Source organism: Lontra canadensis, unplaced genomic scaffold, assembly GCF_010015895.1.
Source record: "Lontra canadensis isolate GAN:19392208 unplaced genomic scaffold, GSC_riverotter_1.0 scaffold49, whole genome shotgun sequence".
NCBI classification, from domain to species: domain Eukaryota; kingdom Metazoa; phylum Chordata; class Mammalia; order Carnivora; family Mustelidae; genus Lontra; species Lontra canadensis.
Genome location: NW_022631043.1, coordinates 13,541,983 through 13,562,041, shown reverse-complemented (window position 1 = coordinate 13,562,041; position 20,059 = coordinate 13,541,983). Strand labels below are relative to the sequence as shown.

At 46.3% G+C, this 20,059-nt stretch overlaps 1 protein-coding gene across 2 annotated transcripts in view; it reads left to right on the top strand.

The window, feature by feature from the left end:
* The window catches only part of NSMCE2 (NSE2 (MMS21) homolog, SMC5-SMC6 complex SUMO ligase), a 212,910-nt gene extending 194,166 nt beyond the window's left edge, over positions 1-18,744 (top strand). For both annotated transcript variants that reach the window (XM_032873551.1, XM_032873550.1), the window contains 3 exons: positions 10,511-10,611; positions 11,029-11,135; positions 18,394-18,744. In XM_032873551.1, coding sequence (XP_032729442.1) covers positions 10,511-10,611; positions 11,029-11,135; positions 18,394-18,511 — 326 coding nt within the window. In that variant the 3' untranslated portion in view covers positions 18,512-18,744. The remainder of the gene's footprint in view (positions 1-10,510; positions 10,612-11,028; positions 11,136-18,393) is intronic.
* The last annotated feature ends 1,315 nt before the right edge of the window (positions 18,745-20,059 follow it).

Genomic DNA, 20,059 nt, shown 5'->3' with positions numbered 1-20,059 from the left:
GGAGTTAGGTTAGGCTGTCCAACTCCAGGCCTGGCCTCACCGAGTGACCTGAGAGCTTCCCCTTCTGAGCTTCTGTCCCTAAATGGATGCCTTCATTGGCGCTTCACCTTTTATCCTTGGGGGTTACAAATGCATCACTGAATCCGGAGAAACTTTATAAAACAAAATACGATATTAGCCCTAGCTTTATTCTATTATCAAAGCCTCCTGTTCTGTTCATTTATTTAGTTATTTTTATTTATTTTTTTGTCCGTAGCTCTGAAATGAGAGGCCGGGGGGAAAAATATGAGAAACATGAAATTGCCATATATTGATTGCCTTGTAGGGGAGCAGACAAGTTTGAAATAGTACAAATGTTGTTAGGATCATACATCTAGAAAATACCAGGGCTTGAAATGGTGTCATAGTCCCTGTGTTATCCAAAGTTGAAACTCTGCAGTTTTAAAGTTGAGCAAGTATAAACTCTAAAGTTCCTTTTTTTAATGTTATGATCTCTGGACTTGATTTCATAATTTGTTTCAGTTTGACAAATCAAATAAACAAATCCGTCCCGTCCCTGTTGCTGTCAGTTCCACTTATCTCATACGTGTTACTTGGTCTCATGAAGAATGCTGGATATGGAAGGTGAGAACTAGATAATTATTCTTCAGAAATCTTAGATATCTTCCCTGATTCCTGTACCATCAACTCACAGGGACACAGTGGACTTCAGGATTTTGTCATCCTCTTTCAGTCTTTTTTCTATATATGCCATTTTTCAAAATTAATTAATCTTACTACATATATAGCTTGAATCTCATTTTTTCCACCACATGTTATAACATAAGCATTTTCCGACGGTAAAGATGGTTTTCAGTTGCTATCAGATCTTGTGAGCGGTGATGCCATAGTTCAGTTAAATTTAGTCTGTCAGATAAGGAGCTTTCCCCAGTGTGGCTCTGTTGTAAGAACTGCTGGACTTGAACATGATGGCACAGGCAGTCTGCCCTACCTGGGGGAACTCAACAAATGCAAGATAATTTTCACATGTTTGAATGCTGATCATTATACTTTCCTACAAACATCAGTGGCTTGGGGCAGATAGAATCAGAACCAATCAAAAGGCGTCATGGAGAATAACTTATTTCTTGGACTATGACCTCTGTCCTCTTGCATTTTGGTAATTTGCTTCTGCACAGATGTGGAGTAGAGAATGTAAAGGGGCATGACCTATGCAGCGTCCTGTGGATCCCTTCTGGAAAATTAGTAATTAGATCAAGGACCAGCTTGTCTTATTCCACAATGATTTGCCTTCAGAACAGTCTTCTTCATTGTTTTCATCTTATCAGTTTCTATATTACAACAGTCAAAGCAGTCTCTTGTTTCAGCAACGGACCATTCACTGAGCGTTTCTTAAGTTCTTGCACCTTGCCTGGGCTCCCTGAAAATATGAAGATAAAAAAGGCAGAGTTCCTTGCCTTAAGGAATCCAGCGTGAGAGGAAGGTAGAGAAGGAAACAACGGTCACCGTGGGTACAAAGACGCTCAGGAAGCTGAAGGAGGAATCACTCTGGCTTTGAACTTCACCGAGGAAATACTTGACTTGAGTTTTGAAGAGTGGTCAGAGCTTGCCCGGTCAGTTAGGGGGCTAGCAGAGGTGCACAACAGCATGGTGAGTGAGAGGAAACAGTCATCGGTTTGGGATGTTTACGCGGGATGGGTGCAAGGTGGATAGCAGAAGGAACTAAAGATGCTCTGGGCCAGCTAATGAAGTCTTGGCCCCCTTTAGGAGGCCACATATTTAGAAAGATAACTACCTAGAGTGGGGGGGACTAGATCTCAGAGAGGCTGAGGCAGAGAGATAAAGGAAGAACTTTCTGTAATATTCTAAATAGGAAATGCCAGGGGCTTGATTTAGGGCAGAAGCAGTGAGAACAGAGGGGAGGAGACAGAGTGAAGTTTGTTTAAAGTTTAAAGACAGAGATGGGAAAGGATGTGCAAACAAGTCGCATGTACTGTCTTAGATGCCTGGACGGGTGGTATTTCGAAACATGTAAAATAAAGAATACATCAGATGAGCCTGAAAGAGATTTCTCACCTTTTGATCTGTACTTGCTTCGTACTCTACCATGGATCTAAAGAACTAAGAGTTGTAGACCCTCCCAGTGCTGGCTAGTCAGGTTTTCCTATCCCGTGGTTTTCTAGTTAATGGCCCAAAACAAAGAAATCGAAGGTGTACATTAGATTTCCTGCTTTTGCTTGGTAACCTAGAAAAGATCATTTATAAAGCATATCCTATAAGAAGCACTAAATGAAAGTACCGAGTTTGGCGAAATTTTCAATATTTATTGGCTTAAAATGGATACTGTATGACCGGGTCTTGACTGATTGATTTTTGCCTCACAGGTAGAATGCACTGGGTTCTGTTATTTTAAAACCTTCATACTTTGTGGGGTGCCTGGGTGGCTTAGTGGGCTAAGCGTCTGACCTTGGCTCAGGTCATGATCTTAAGGTCCTGGGATTAAGCCCTGTGTCAGACTCTGTGCCCAGCAGGGAGTCAGCTTCAGGTTTTCTCCCCTTGCCCCCCTTACCTGGCTCAAGTTCTCTCTCTCAAATAAAATAAAATCTTTTAAAAAAATAAATCAAACCTTTACATTTTGGCATATGACATATTTTGACTGTATTTAAATAAATGGAGGCAAATTAATACATGATGTCAGCTGAGGACAAAGGATATGTCCGAAACAAGAGTAGATAAATTAACAAGCACATGATAATGTGAAAGGGTCCATCTTTTTTAAAATGTCAGCTCACTTGGAAGAAGAAATGATCTAAAACTGTTCGTTCGGTTTACTTTCAAGATCTTGGGAGAGTGTGTTGAAAGAGCCATGGAAGTGAAAACAGGCAGCAGATTGAAGATGGCAGTAGTGCTGTGTCAGCCAACCACAAGTGGGCTCATTCAGGCCTCACGCTGCCCTGAGGCATGGAAGCACTCATCCTGTTTCAAGTCCTGGATTGGACAGTCATGTTGTTTCTCTTGGGTTGATTCCATAGCACGTGATTTTTTATTTAATCGAGCATATATGTTGTACACACCCACTCTACGCTAGCTCTGGGGGAATTCCGAATAATAATATTAATAATCATAACAGTATTTACTGATCACCTGCTGTTTGTCAGATACCATTCCAAGAACTTTTCATAGATCAACTCATTTAGCCCTCATACGGGTCCGTGAAGGAGGTATGATTATTAGCTCCATTTGACGACTGAGGAGACTGAAGCAAAGAAAAGATAAAGTAACTTGCCCAAGAGCACCCAGCTAAAAGTGATGCAATCAGGATTCGAACCCAGGCAGGCTGTCTCCAGAGGCCACGTTCCTAATTACAATAGTTCCCACTTCTTACCTCCCAGAAGAACCTGGCTTGCTCACCACTTTCTTCTGGAGGTTCATCTTCATTCTTCACCCCACCTTCAGAGAAACTCTGGGTTACTTGTGTACTTTGTTCAAAACACATATGTGATTTCACATTTTTTATTATTATGTTTATTGTGCAAAATGTTAGTATTTGTAGCTCTCTCCTACAAGACCCAATCTTCATCCTCATTGCATCTAGACCTGGCATTTGTGTGATGTTTGGCTGAGAGCAGATGTTCAGTAAATGCAGCTCGAGTTGAGTTGGCTTGACTTGAACACACAGTGCTTCTCCTCAAGGAGCTTTTGGTCTACCTGGAAAACAGTTTCTGTCTACATGAAGCAACTGAATAATGAAGAAGTTCAAGTTAAGAATACAATAGAGCCAGTGTTACCAGATTTCAAAGGAGATTGTCTGCAGGGACTGGGTTGATTGGGTTGGATTAGATAGCTTCTCCGAGTACATGGATTCTGAGATGAGTACAGATTACAGCTAAGAAAAGGAAGAATACTGATCAGAATGTTGACCTGAGGAGGCTATGAGTGAAATGCTCACATTGAAGGGGGCAGCAGAACCGCAGCAGAAATGTAGGTTGAAAGAGCCTAATCAGTGACACAGATCAGAGGTGAGCTCCTCAGAGAGGCCAACCCTGTTCTCTCCCGGGAGCTTCTTTCCACAGTGTCTTGTACATGCATCATCCTCATAAAACTGCTTTGTACTGTATATGTAAGGTCCTGTTGACTGAGTTCCCTGAGGGCAAGGACCATTCTTTGCCAATACCAAGGACCGTACCTGGCACATCATAGTGGTCAAAATAATAATAGTGGCAGTAACAATTTACAATTATATAAGTATGTAACATTGATATATATATAGATAGATATAGATATTACATAACATTTACTAGATTCTTACTATGTTCTAGCCAGTGTTCTGATTGAATTGTATTAATTCAATCTCTGTTGAATTTTATTGTGCTGTGAAGGTTATGACATCTTGGAAATCTTTAATTATGTAGACCCTATCTGGACATGATCTACATCTTAATTCTGCAACAGCTGCACGCGTGCACACACATACACACATACACACACACACACACACACACACACACACACTGCTCTTAATTCCAAGCCAAAGGGACTGGGCCTGCTGACGTACTTCCTTTTCTACTTAGAGTCTCAGTGCCAGCTCACAGGTGGGGCCACTCCTAAACCCAGCTGTAGGTTACAGGCTATGGGGCAGGAGAAACAGTCAGGAACTGACCTGGACACACGCAGCGTTTCAGTTGGAATCAGTGTTCTTTTGCCCATTAAGGAAGCCTCCCTACAAATCTTCCCTGTACCGGGTCAACCCCTCCAAATACACCGTACTAGAATAGTGCAAGGAAAATAAGCTGGACAGGGCAATAAGCGTTTCGAGCAGTCGGGAGATGTTTGCAAAGTATTTTCTTCATATGCCGCTAACGTTCAAGAGAAAAGTACTTTCAGAAAAATGTTCAGGCTTAATTGAAAAAGCACACAGTAATCAACTTTTATTCCCAGCTGGCATAAAACTGTCTTACTGGTAGCCAAATTTGGGATGCCTGAAGACAGACAAATGACTAATACTTGGGCTGTGTGTGGCCAGGACCAAATGTATTTTCTGACCACAAGACCATGTCTGGACTCTCCTTTATAATTACCACACAGCCTACTATAATTGTAAAACTTATATTTACTTCCTGCCTTTGACATGTAATTCAGGGTCCAAGGCTGCACCCCAAGCTGGAGTGAAGTCGTCTCTGTTACTTGTTTAAAAGCTATAAAGTCATCATTGTGTGAGGATGTGTGTATGTGTGTGTGTGTGTGTGTGTGTGTTGCCATGTCTATTAAATACGTTAAGGACATCCTTGTGAAAAATGTGCCCGCCCTTGCCTTGTCAGATGAAGAGTTTCGTCAGATATGTAATCAGATGTTTATTGAACTATTCCTACATGCCAAGGACAGTTAGATTCTAGGAAACACCAGTGAGCAAGACCGCAAAGTCCCTTCTTTCCGGGAAGAGAATGGGGGAGGGGCAAGGAGGAAGGGAGGGAGACAGGCAAACAGCGCTTACGGATTTGTGCCCTATAGAGTCACAACCCAGCACCGTGAGAGAGCGTGCCGGGGTGGCCTCTTTTAGCTTGGGACTTCAGAGAAGGTAGAAATTGAGAGAAGGGCTAGATTTACTCTATTTAGCCTTAGGGAATATAGTTTAGAACCAGTCAACAGAACTTGCCAATGGTTCAGATGTGAGGAACGAAGGAAAATGAGTAATTAAGAATAATTCCAAAAGTCTTGACTTGAGCAGCTAGAAGGATGATGGCTGACTGGGGACCAGCGAAGGCAGAGCTGTTTAGCTCTTCATTACCAGTCATAACTGACTAATCATGAACCCTCATCTTGGGGTTCAACATATGCCCTCACCACCCCCTAACTTTACATCACAGGGGAATATTCATAAAATTTTGAAATTCTTTGGGCACTTGGTTACTACTTCAAGCATTTCCATGGTTTCTTGTTCCTCTTCATGTTCATTTTATGACATCTGAAGAAATCACATCTGAAGTTACTAAGTCACACCCCGACACATCCCTTTGGGTACTCTGGAGACCTTGGTTCCTGTCTGCACTTCCTCTGGCCGCACATGGCTTGGGTGCCCTGGGCCCAGGCACGGATGGAAGGGGCGGATTTCAGATTTGCCCACCAGATCACAGGTTGACCGCTGACACTTACTTCCAACAACAGACCTGGTGTGTGTGCGCGGAACACAATATGACTAATTTTCATGTTTTTCACTTTATAGTAAGAAAAACTTGCGCTCTCTTTAATAATGATTAAATTGACTTAATCCACTTATTTCTTTATTATAATATCTCTATTTCCTACTTTTGCCTTAAAAATATTGTGGGGCAGAAGTTTTCTGACCTATGCAGGAGGAGTAATAATAACAGAGTTGTTCTTCAGAGGTATTTAGTGAGGATTAAAGGCCATAATGTATATAAGGTACTCCGTGCAGTGGTGGCTGTGTAGCAGGCAGTAAACTTGAGGTGTTATTACTAATAAAATAATAATCTGGGGGAGGAAAGTGTGACTCCCAGAACCTACACACTGGTTTGAGTCTTCAAATTAAGCAGGCCAACAAAACAGAGCCGTACACTGATTTATGAAATCCCTGCCCACCTCTGATCAAAACCTATAATGTTTTTAGATTTCAGATTTCTCAGGTGTTTGAGAGAATTAGGATAGGTAACTTCAGTTTTAAAAACTCATATTTTTCTCTCCAGTCTTCTTTTACCAAGCTTATCAACAAGTCTTACCTTTGGATCAACTAAATGAGTGTGACTGATAGTTACTGCCAGATGTGACCTTCCGTTAGCACAGCGGAGATCCCAACATTGATATCACTTTCTATAAATATCGATTTTGGGTGAGGAAATGTTCTATCTCAAGAGAGGTTTAGCTATTGAGGATCTTTCTCTTTTTAGACTCCCAGTCCGTGAACTATTACTCACTGTTGGCATTCTTCCTCCGTCTTACTTTGTCACCTTCTTTCATGATCACGGATGTCGATAGCCACCTACAGTTCTGAGTTCCCCACGCAGCCTTCCTTAGCGGTCGGCCTTGCATTTGAGTTGTGCTTTGCTGCTTCCTCTACCTTTTCAAATTTAAAAATAGAAAAGAAAAAACAAACCCACAGCCTTTCCCATTGGCGGAACTCTGTTATTCATCTAACAGATTTTCTGGTGAATTCCATCATATCACATATATAGTCAGAAATCTGCCATCAGGAAAAAGAAAATCTGCCATCAGTTCAGAAGAGGCTCTGTAAGAAATGGACAAAGAGAGACCTTAATTTTGACTGTCAAACACGCAATTAGAAATTGGCAGTAGGCGCCCACAGGAGGCGCCCACAGGAGGCGGCTTTTGGAAAGTGAATTAAAGAGACAGAGCACTCTCAGCTCTGGTCCTTGACTTTGCTCCTTGTCCACCTTTCCTGAGCCCTTGTGAACAGCCACTGGGTTGACGAAGGACTCCTCTAGGAGTCTAACGGTCACTCTTGTGAATACCAAAGACAGATCTGGGGAAGCATGAAAACCCTTCATAGGTCCCATCCCACATCACAGCAAACATACTACAATATGGCAACCTCCACATTAAATATACTTTCATAGCTGACAGAATTTTTTGAAGATATCTTTATAGTTTTTTGTTTCTTTGTTTTTTAAAAGATTTTATTTATTTATTTGAGAGAGAGAGCATGAGCAAGAGAGCAGAAGCAGAAGTAACAGCAGAGGCAGAGGGAGAAGCAGGCTCCCCACTGAGTAGGAGCCTGATGCGGGGCTCAATCCCAGGACCCTGAAGGCAGACGCTCAACTAGCTGAGCCACCTAGATACCCCAAAAATATCTTTATAGTCTTGCTTTAGAAATAGGTTGATGACAAGTAACTAGTAATTGGCTATTAATTTATCAGCAATTATCTTAGCATACCTGAGAGTTATTAAGTTTAAACCTAAATCCAGCCTACATATTGCTTCCAAATGAAACATTTTTGATTACCAAGTCAACACCTTTTAAAAAATATTTTGAGAGAGAGAGAGAGTGAGGGAGAGAACACAAGTTGGCCTGGGGCAGGGTGGGGAGCAGAGGCAGAGAGAGAAGCAGACTCCCCACTGAGCAGGGAGCCTGATGTGGGACTCGATCCCAGGACCTGGGGATCATGACCTGAGCCAAAGGGAGACACTTAACGACTAAGCCACCTGTGCACCCCGGCCTAGACATTTGTACAGGTCCTTGAAAGACTAAAAGGCACCATACCTGAGCGGCCAATGGTTAAAGATGCCCTACCTGGGAAGTCCTATGCTCTGAATTCTCTACCTGCCTTCTTCAAAGAATGAGAGCTGCTTCAAGGGACACTTCTCTAGGAGAACACAACAAGCTGACATACAGGGAGCAACAGTCTGTAAAACAAGGTGAAATCCCTACAAAAACAGAGTAACTAGGGGCAGAATCCCTGGTGCCAGCCATTAGTTCACTGAGTGACCTTGAACAAGTGCTCTGTGGCCCTTTTCCTGCCTCCAGTGACACTTTTCTGGACAGGCACTCCATCTGGCCAAGGTCGGAGGCCCGCGCCATCAGTTCTAGGAAAAGAACGGTATGCAGGACCATCTGAACCTGAGACAGGGGTCTCCCTCCTACATTAAAAGCAGCAGTTTTTAACATTGATGTTATTTTGCCAAAATGAAAGAAGGAAGGGGAGACAAAAGGCAGTAAGAACAGGAAGGGGGGGAAGAAAGAGGAAGGAAAACACTGTCAACACTTGCATTTTAAAAAAGCTATTGATCTTTGATGTCTGTACAAAATGATGTCTCCCTTCTCCAGAAGGAAAGGCTTTCACATGATATACTCAGTGTCATTATCCCCCTCGGAAGCCATCCATCATCTTTTTGCCCTCAGTAAGGAGCAAGTGTGATGAAGTGAAAAGAACGTAAATTTCAGAATCAAATAGTCTCTCCAAAGGCAGCTTTACCATGCGGGTGCTTAGCAGTTCTCAAAGTATGGGCCATGGACTCCTAGGGTTCTCCCAGTGTCTTTCCGGGTACCCACGAGGTCCTGACTATATTCATGATAATACGAAGATGTCACTTGTCTTTTTCACTCTGTCTCTTTCCATAAGTATATTTTTCCAGAGACTTCATGACATGACGTCGCAACAGACTGGATGCATATACAGATGTCAAAATTCCACTAAACTAGTTAAAAATTTTATTTATTTATGTATTGAGAGAGAGAGCGAGAGAGAGCGAGCAAGTGGGGGAGGGGCAGACGGAGCAGGAGAGAATCTGAAGCTGACTCCCTGCTGAGTGAGGAGCCCAATGCAGGGCTCAGTCTCAGGACCCCGAGATATGACCCGAAAGCTGAAATCCAGAGTCAGATGCTCAATCCACCGAGCCGCCCAGGTGCCCCTCAAAATCCAACTGTCTTCTATTAAGCCAAACAATAAAGATATTTTCAAAAATGTAAAAACAGTGCCACTCTAATTGGAGATTACTTTTAGTTTTAAAAATACCACTTATGTTGGGGTGCCTGGGTGGCTCAGTGGGTTGAAGCCTCTGCCTTCGGCTCAGGTCATGGTCTCAGGGTCCTGGAATCGAGCCCCGCATCAGGCTCTCTGCTCAGCGGGGAGCCTGCTTCCTCCTCTCTCTCTGCCTGCCTCTCTGTCTACTTGTGATCTCTGTCTGTCAAATAAATAAATAAAATCTTAAAAAAAAATTACCACTTATGTTAATAGGTAATGGAATTTTTTTAAAGTTTTATTACTTTAAGTAATCTCTATACCCAGTGTGGGGCTCAAACTCACAACCCTGATATCAAGAGTCACATATTCTACTGACTAAACCAGACAAATGACCCAGGAGTCTTTCTGTTTTTTAGTGGTTTTTGTTTTTAATGAATTGATAAATGCATATTTTCAAAATCCTTAGTCTTAGTGTCTGCTCTGGCAAATATTGATAACTATAACCCCAAACAAGTTTTTTGGGGTCTTCAGTAATATCGAAAAGTATAAAAAAGTGTCCTAAAACCAAAAAGTTTGAGAACCCCTGAGCTAGCTAATGGTATTTACCATTTATTGAATGTTTCCTTGTGCCAGGGGCTTTGCAAGGCATGCTACATTTTTATCTCCTTTAATCTTTGCAACAAAGCTATAAAGTAGAGGCTTTCAACAAAGATCTTGCTAGCCCAAGGTCTCACAGCTGGAAGTGAAAGAGATAACCAGGCCCTTCTGACTCCAAAGCCACATTCTTGATTACTGGACAGGACTCCCTCACAAATTAATTCTTTGAAAAAGTTATCTCACTGCTCTGATGGTGTTTCCTTATCAAAAATGGGCAGAATCCTACCTACCCTGCAGGATTCTCTTAAGAGCTGAAGAGTTAATGTGCATCCAAATGCCTAGCAAGGTTGCCTAGCACCCAACAGACTCGGAGAAACCATTAACCCGCTTCTTTCCTTCCGTGCCTTCCTTCCATTCCCTCCTGTCCTTGGCACAGTGTTAGAGCAATGTGGCTCAGCAACTTCCCTTTTTCCCTCTAGATGGTCTTCAAGCCGACAGAGAGGCCGATGGAATAGAAGGAGTTGATGAAGACATGATTGTGACCCAAAGTCAGACCAACTTCATCTGCCCCATTACTCAGGTACTCTCTTCTTCCTCCTTCCCGGAAAGACAAAGCAGTTCCCTTCGTAGAAGTCTCCTGTCTGCGTTCTAACCTGATTTCACATGTAGCGTAAGGAGGGAGGAAAGGAAGGTGATGGGGTCCAGGAGGATATGGGGGAGGTCCCCTGGCCTGGCAAGATTTTTCAGTCAGCCATGCCCTGAGGGATCCTGAAGGAAATTCTTGGCCCACAGGCCAGCTGACATTGGTGCCACGGCCTTCCTGCATTTTCCTCCGTGGCCATCTGCCCTAACAGTGATCCAAAGCCACGAGGCTGCGAGGCTGAACACGGGAAGCCCCCAGAGGAGGAAAAACAGTTCCAAATAATCGGTGACTTAGAGAAGTTCCCGGAAGTGGATCATTCTCATTCCTGAAAGCTGACTGTCTCTTTGATTGCAGGTGGAAATGAAGAAGCCGGTGAAAAATAAAGTGTGCGGACACACCTATGAAGAGGAAGCCATTGTGCGCATGATTGAGTCCAAACACAGGCGGAAGAAAAAGGCCTGGTGAGTCGGCACCGGAAGGGAAGGGAGCCTTCCTACCGGTGGTCAGTCAGCGGTGGTGTGCTCACGCTAGAGGAAAAGACACTTCCATGTCCCCCCGAAAGCCCACTCCCCTCCCTCGTAGTGTAAGCACGGAAGCCGGCTTTCTGGAAAAACAATACACGACGGAAAAGTGAGTCGTTTGCTCAGGAAGGAGCTGAAGCAACTTCAGCCACACCTTCAAGAGAGGAGGGAAAGGAATCGGGTGCAAGTTTCATCATTAAAGAATAGGAATGGTCGTGAAATTGTGCGATAGCCTGAGAAAAGATTAAGGGGAACTGTGACACTAAGAGATTTCTTTTTCTCCTCCTGTGTATACTTACACAAGAAGGAATGGCAAGTTTTCTTGCATCCCGCGATACAGGTAACTTGGTTAAGACGTTCTGAGGTAAGATTTGTATCCAGGGGTCTTGATCAAGATTAAATTGTCAGGAAGACCTTTCGTATCTTTAATTATCTGAGTAACTTCCTGAAAGGTTCAAGTAAATCTGTGAATCACTTCAATGAGAATTTTTTTTTTAATTGGAATGTTTGGAGAATCTTCCTTTTACCTGTATTTTATATGTATTTCCACCCTCTTGCCACTCCCCCGCCCCCGCCCGCACATTCCCACCCACCCTGGTGCACAACCTCGGAGGACGGTGGCTCCGCGCCTGTGATAACATGGAATCCTGGGTTGGCTAGACTCACCATGATTCAGTTTGGCATTTCTTGTGCTCTTATCGCAGATTTGTTGTAGGAATGGAATTGCAGGTGTGACCAGTTCTCAATGGACTTCTGATAACAGTCACTTTGATGTGTGGCTCGCTCCTCCATCACTCAGAAATTTGCTGGTGCAGACCCAGAATTGGAATTCCCCACCGCTCCTCTTATGGGCGTGGACTTAGAGATAGGGTATTCGAGACTCGAGATATCTTGATGGTCATTCAGTCAAGTCATTCACCCTATTTGTCCCAGAAAAATGCTCTCATAGCTGCAAAATTAAGAGTGTTCAAGTACAATTGTATCTGTTTTGAGTCTGCTTACTGTTGATATGTTGGATTTCCCTAGTGACCCTTCCACTTTCCCTGTGAATATAATTTCCTTTGTTTCTGGACTTCTAAGCCTGCCCTTTCCACTGACTTCTTTCTGTGTTCATTCTCTGAGAAACAACCTTTTAGTTTTCAAAAATGATGATTGCTGAGAATAGATATTGTCAGATAGTTCTGTTTCACAGCTCTTGCTTTCTTAAAGTTTATGATAGGCACTGAGAGCAAAGCACATTTCTCACACCAGTCGCAGGGTGGGGATGGTGACTTCATGAACAGGCTCACGCACGTGTCAGTGGGTCTTCCCAATCACGTGTTCGACGTTCTAACGTCCTTTGGCTTTTTTGAGTTGTACGTGCTAGTTGGACACACTTGAGTATCATTTGTCACTTAGAAAAGTGTCTTTTTTCTGTCGTGCTTCTTTACCATGAGCATAGATTCTGCAAACTGCAGATTCGCATAACTTAATAACGATTATTAACGTTTAACATCGATAATAACGATTAAGTTCAAGTGGAAGAAGTGGGGGGGTGGTTCAGAGAGAAGGTGGTATTTTTACTGCTCATTGAAAAAATGAGAAGAATTTCAGAGAATGATGAAGAAGAGTCCTTCTGGCCAACACGCTCGCCCCATTCAGAGCCTGTTCTACTTGGTGGTCAGAAGGCACGGTTGTGGTTACTGTGTGTGAGAGGGAGAGTAGAAGGAAGCTCTGCACAAGAACAGGAAGGAGAGTGGTGTAAAGACTCATTATAGAGATGTTAAGTGTCATGATTTCATTAGTTTCCTCATCTATAAATTGCTGATAACGATTGTAATCGCCTCCCTGGTATGTTTGAAACTTGAATAAGATATACGTGAAGTACTTTCAGGCCCCTGGCCCATGGTAAGACTTGGTTAACTGTACCCTCCCCCCCCCACCGCCGCCCTCATTCTTGCGCCCATTATTCTGCAGGCATGAGACAACACTGCAGGGTTTTGAGGGAATAAGGTGACTCAAGCTAGAGGTTAGGAAGTTACTCTAATACAACTCAAGAGGTGGGTTAGCGAGGCATGAGGTGACAACGTCAGTGAGAATGCGTTTGCAGGAGATGAAGTTACAGATGACAGGAGCCTGACTGAGGCAAGAGTCTGAGGCAGAAGGGAATGAGAACGGAGGCACAGCTGGCAGGATTTGGCAATTGAGAGTTGAAGGGGGGAAGAAGGAGTGGAGGATATTTCTAAACCGGGTGTCCAGAAGGGGTCATTAACCTACAGAGAGGGCAGGAGTGACAAACACATTTAGGAAGGATTATGAGAGGCACAGCTGGGGTCATGCGAAGCTTGGGGTCCTTGCAGCACAACCAACTTGGAAGTGTCTGGAAGGCACAGAAAATGTGAGGTGCTGAACCCGGGAGAGAGCTCTGAGCTCAAGACGTCATGGAGAGATTATTGGTAGAGGAGTCAAACCCACTCACCTGCCCCTCAGGGGCAGCTCTGGGCAGCATGTGACAGCTGGCTGAGAGCCACCAAGGATGGGACTATGGTCTGGCTCCGGGTAGCACGAGGCCTGCGGCCAGCGCCACGCTGCTCACCACCAGCCTCAGGGCCCCCTGTGGACCCTCAGAAAGGCACTGCACTCATTAGAGGAAAGGCAGTCAGAGGAAGAAGACCCCCGTGAAGCCGTCTGAGGTGCGGCCCAATGAGCCAGGAAGAGAGATAGGGGAGGTGGGGATGACAGGAGCAGTGGGGGCAGTAGGCACAGTCCTGGAGACAGGCTGCATTTGGCGCCAGATTACACCTCGGGGCCTCTTCATCAGCTACTCCAGAGCTTCCTGACGGAGCGCGAAGCAGTGTCATTTCCCATGATGCATGTGAGCCTGAGGAGCCGTTCTAGGTCCCCTTTGTTTAAAATGTCTGTGACACATCCAGCTTGAGAAATCTCAGTCCTTCCTCCTAGACGGTTCTAGTTAACATTTTGTCAGACTGGAGATCCAGGTACCTCGTATGACTGGGCGCTGACTGGAATTGTCCTGGCCGTGCTTAGTCTCTTCGAGGATCTCTCTCTTCTGGTGTGAGTCAGGAGAAAATTGTGGAGACTCTCAGTCCTCACTAAATACAGTAGTTAAAACAATTTCCTGAATAACTGGGCCGTGCGTTATCTCCCTAACAGAGCTGCCTTATGATTGTCACAGTAATAAGATATTTCCAGTGTTCCACAGTCGTGTCGTTCCTTTTTTGCTGAGGAACAGGAACTGTGTGTAGCAAACAGCCCCACCGAACAGCATGTGGAGTAAAATCAGGCTGAATCGGAACGTGTCGTTGAAGAGCCGAGGGCTAGCGTTGTGCTCACCGACCCTGGCTCACTCCTGGCCCGCGGGCCGTCTCGCCTCTCAGAGCCCCCATGTCTTCATCTGCAAAACAGAAATAACAGCAGCATCTCTTGGGATCTTAGGATTAAAGAAACGTGGGGAAATTCCAGCCGAGGCCTGGACCAGCGCCTTTCTTGGCAGTGGAGAAGCAAACCACTTAAGGGAAGGCTCCTTTGGAACTACAGAACGCTCAGCAAATTGCAGTAGGGTTAGAAAGGTCCAGACTGTCCGTGTTGTTGTTACTTACCTCATCGCTCAGTGACATGTTACTTTAAACATGGACAGTTACTTGGTGTGTTTAGGTGCGACAGGAATCCATCCCACTCAGACTTCCAGAGGTATCCGTAGACCTCCTCCCAGAGCTGGATTGGACCTTGGAATTCTTGTGACCCGGATCCACGAGCTCACAGGACTCCGAATCTTGTACACGAGAGCTGAGACCGAGGCCAAGATCCCTGCAGCCTCTGGGACCCCCAAGACCCGGGCTCCCTTTGCTCAGTAGACACTTCCATGCTCGCTCGATGCTCTGATGGAATGTTCTGCCCTGTCAGTGACCCGAGTGGAGGACCCAGCCTCTCCTCCGAGGCCTGTAGGTCTGACTGCTCACAGTGATGACTCGAGAGCTTAGGATCGGGTACAGCCACGCCTGGCTTGCTCACCGGGACGTCCTGGGATTAACGCACTAACGCTTCCACAGAGTGTTGTGAGGAGTGTCCTGATTCAGTATCGTGTCATTGCTGCCTTGTCTTATCCTCTAGCTTAAAAGCCTGTGTTTGTTTGAGATAGGGTGAGAGCAAGGCTCTCCCTCAGCTCCTGAATCAACCTCTCCTCCAGGAAGTCTTCCCTGAGCCGTCACTCAGGCTGGGCCGAGCGTGCCTCGTCACGCTGCCGCAGCAGCTCGTGTGTCCTACTCGCCCGTGTCCGGCCAGCGTCCCCAGTGGGGCAGCCTCCTCGCCACGGGCTCTGTGGGAGCAGAAGCTGCAGACTAGAGCGGAAACCTGAGCCAGTTCCTCAAGCCTGTTGCACACTGTCCTCCTTATTGCTCCCAGAGGCCCTCCGTTCAGTGTCGTCTTCGTGACAGAAGAAACTGGGGCACGGGAATAAAAGCCACTTGCCCAGCGGGTCACGGCCAAGAGGCTTGAGCCCACATCTCTTTCACTCTTGAGCCTGCATTTGTGTCAAGAGGCCGTCAGCTCCCCTTGCGGGGGGCTTTTGGGTGAATGTCTCCGTCCCGCAGAGTTGCTCCCTTAAGTGAGGTCACACTTCTTTGTTCGGGACACAGGTCACCCTGGGCCCCATCCCTTTGTCCCCCGGTGAGGAACGAGCCTGCAGGCTCAGCGGCGAGTGAGTGCTTGATCCCGTCACACATCCTAAGAGCCCTCTCACGCGCTGACCGAGCGGCTGATGTGACCGGGAAGTCCTCCCGCCTCAGTCCCCACTTGCCCCTCCACGCTCGTCCACCGCCTGGCTGTCGGGGCGGAAGACTTGGTTCTCGGGAGTGGGGGGGACTCCAGGCCCGCCGTCACAGTGCACCCTCACCAAGTGACACGTGTGACGTGAGGGTGACCCAGCGCATGGCGTGCCAGGGACCTCCTTTGGGTTGCCTTTCCGTGTCGCAGACAGTGGAGTGACGGAAAATGCCCCTTTGTGAAGTCGTGCAAGTGTCCATAACCTTCTCGTAATCGCAGCTGCTAACTTGCAGGGTTAGAGAAGCCGTTCGCGTTGAGCAGGCACTGCAGGACCGGTCTCCGCGGCCCCAGGCCTCCCCCAGCGCAGAGCCGGGGGGCAGACGGACGTGTACTTGGTCAGACACCTGATCCTCTTTCCCACCAGGACCTTCTTATGATCACATTTTAAGACACGTCCCTGCCCATACAGGGAACGTTTCATGGTTTTAAAAGTAAATATTGTTAGCAAGCATATTATCCATAGCATCGATTAATGCCTTTCTTACATGAAGACATGTTGGTCCAGAAAGCACAGAGAGAATGTTCTCCTTCATGTTGAACAACCGGGCTTCCTCCCGTGGACAAATCAGAGCTCCCATGATCAGCTTTCTTCCCCTTCTGCTTTCTGTCTTTTGTCTTGTATTTGGTATTTTTGATCTTGTCTTGTAGCTGTATTTTTTTCTTTTTGTCTTAATATACCTGTGCTTTTCGGAGAGTTGTCTCAGATCACTGGGCCGGAGCTGTGTGTGGGCAGGAATCTAAATTTGTATTTACCAGACGGGTGCTTAGAGCCCAGCACAGGGCTGGGCAAGGTCATTCATGCACAAATGCGCATCGCAAACGTGCAGGATACAGGGAGATCGGGCGTCTTAAAATGTGTCAGAAGAGAGATGATCGGGGATGCTAATCGTGGGAGAGAACGAAGGGGACGACGGGTAATACTGAGCACCACTTTGCCTGTAGCCCTGGGAAATAGGAATTCTGCCCCCACTTCAAATCTGAGGGTGTAGAGGCCCAGAAAGAGAGCTTTTGTTGCCTGTGGTCTCATCAGGAGCAAGTAGGTGTTGGCTGTGTTCAGAACCAGGTCACCTTCACTCCGGAGACTGGGCACTCTACCTGACTGGCCAAGTCTACTTCCCGCTGAGAAGAAATCAGGTGACTTCCTCTGGCCTGCTGCCTTCAGAGGAGACCACATCCAAACAGAGCCGTGGCTTTAAGTATCTGCCCCCGTGGGTGACTCACACACTGATTTCTTCAGCCACAGCTTTTCCCCTGAGTCTCTGCCAGCCCACGCAGTCTCTCCACAGGAGGACTGGTGGGCATTTCGGAAGGAACGTAGACCAACTGGGACTCCTGACTCCATCCCTAGCCTGGTTCTCCTGTTGCTCCCCGTAGAGGTAAAGGGTACCCCCAATTAGCCCGTCGGCCGGGGGCCTGCTCTGATGAAGCTCAGCCCTTCTCTTTCCTTACACTGTGCCTCTGACCCCACAGCAGGTCCTAGAGGTTCTGTTTCCGCTTCCTCCCTGATGACCACCGCCTCCAGCCTCCGCCATGCAACCCTCTGCCCCAGACCGTGGCGAGGCTCTCCTACTCTGCCTGCCTTCTGCATCAGCAGCCAGAGCCAGGGTATCTAAACATAAACCAAATCACAGTGCCTGCCCTATCTCAAACCCTCCAGGGTGTCCTCTTCATATTTAAAATATAATCCAGGGGCGCCTGGCTGGTTTCCTTGGAGGAGCATGTGACTCCCGGTCTCAGGGTTGTGAGTTCGAGCCCCACGTCGGATGTAGAGACTACTTAAATAAATAAACTTAAAAAAACCTTTTTTTTTTTAATAATGAAATCCAAAGCCCCTGTGACCCTCTGACTTCCTCTTCAAATGCCCCTCCTCTCTCTCTCCCCAGGCATCTCAGCCATAATGACCTTGCTTTTTACCACAGGCCACTAAGCTGCTGCGTTCTCAGCTGCTGCCTCTGCCAGGGTCACATGCAGCACTTGTTCTAGATCAGCTCTCCTCAGCAAGACTTGCCCTGACTCCAGCTAGAGAAGCCTCACCCCACACTTTCTCCCTTGACCCTGCTTCCTTGCCTTCGTAGCACTTCATGTGAGCGAACCCACAGCACACGCTCTCTGGTGACTTAGGGATGATCTCTGTCCCTCACTGGAAGGTGCGCACCTTCTTGTCCTGGTTGGGCCCTGCTTGTCCCCTGCCTGTGCTCCCAGCGCTGGGCAGGGACGGGCTCAGGTAGGCACTCGGTGAATAAATGAGTCAGTGTACATCGGTCCCGATTTCTAGAACATTCTCCTTTTGGCTAAAATATCTTCATTTAAATCCTTGTATGTGAGAGGCATTTATGCCAAAGGCATCCAAGCTAAGTGATTTTCTTCTCCTTTACAGTTGCCCCAAAATTGGCTGTAGCCACACAGATGTGAGAATGTCTGATCTCATCCAGGATGAAGCACTCAGAAGGGCTATTGAGAGCCACAACAAGAAGAAGAATCGCCCGTCCGAGTAGGAGAAACTCACCTCCCTGCAGGGATGTCCGCAGCCTACCTCCTACCCCAGCCATCTGGAGAGAGCAGTGCTCCTCAGAGCACCTTGCCAGGCTGCATAGCATACTTTGTTGGGGTAAAACTTGAAGGTTTTAAGTGTAATTGGAAGCCTTTTTCTATGTCACAGCAAAAATCCAAGCATATTATATTGTTTATTTTTGAGTGGTCTATAATTTTAAATAAAACTTTGATCATCCACAGCGTGTCCTATCCGTGCACCTCCCAAGGTGTAAATTGTTCCAATGGCATGGGCGTGGCGGTGCCAGGCTTTTCTGTTTCTACTGTTTCAGGCTGGTTTTTATTATGGTTTTAACTACACAAAGTCTTTCAGAGGCTGTGTAACGGAAGCGTGGAGAACCCACCCCCCGGGCGAGAATTGTCTAACAGCGCCATCAATGATAGCATGAGGTTCCCAGGAAGACCCAGCTCACTGGCCTGTATCTGCTTTGCCTGTCGACAGTTCCCAGTACGTAAATGCTGCTGTTTGTCGTTCTGACCGACCCGCACAGAATTGCTCCAGTGAACAGGCTTCTCGGTGCGACGACAGTCGGTGCCCCTAATGGAAACTTCGCTACGGCCCTCTGAGAGCTGAAGTATCCTGAGAAGCAGCCACATCCTGACTGTCTCCACCCTGCCCGGTGGCTCTCTGCACGTGGCTTCAGGCTGCTGGGCCTTGTGGGTGTTCAGCCCCGAAATAAAGATGTGGAGCGAGATGTCGTCTCATGTCCCTTCAGCCCCAGAAGTCTGTGGACTCAGGACCCTCCAGGTCTTTACATTGAATATCTTTGATTCTGTTCCAGGTGAAGAGTGCTGATCTATTAAATGATCTCCATAGCAACCTTTTATCAACTAGAATAGTTCATTAAACCGGACGAGCCATCCCCTGACTACACTGGGAAGCCAAGAAGAGCTAACAGTGGCTACCATTTCTGGAGCATTTACTGTGTACCAGGCGCCAGTCGCCTGCTTTACATATGTAGGTTCACTCCTGTCATCTTCACTGCCCGCTGAGAAACGTACAAGTTTGGGGTTTTTTTTTAGATTTTATTTATTGATTTGAGAGAGAGCACAAGCAGGGTGAGGGGCAGAGGGAGAACAGGGCCCCCAGCTGAGCAGGGAGCCCGATGGTGGGACTCGATCCAGTGACTCTGGGATCGTGACCTGAGCCAAAGCCAGGCGCTTAACCAACGGAGCCACCCGGGTGCCAGAAAGGTACAGTTATTATTCCCACTTTGCAGATAAGTAAAATGAGGCACAGAGGGGTGAAGTAACCCGTAGAAAGTCATGGAGCTCATAAATGCCTGAGCTGGGACAGGACCTCAGGTAGCCTGGTCCCAGAGTCTGAATTCCTAATCCTATACTCTTCTCCTCCTCCCCATTGATTTATTTAGATGTAGAAATACACGCAAAAGTTCACATTTTTTAAAATGAAGCTTCTGTAAATAAATTCATTAAAATGCAGGAAACAATAGTTACTAGGGAGTGAAGGCCATGAAATAGTACATATCTGA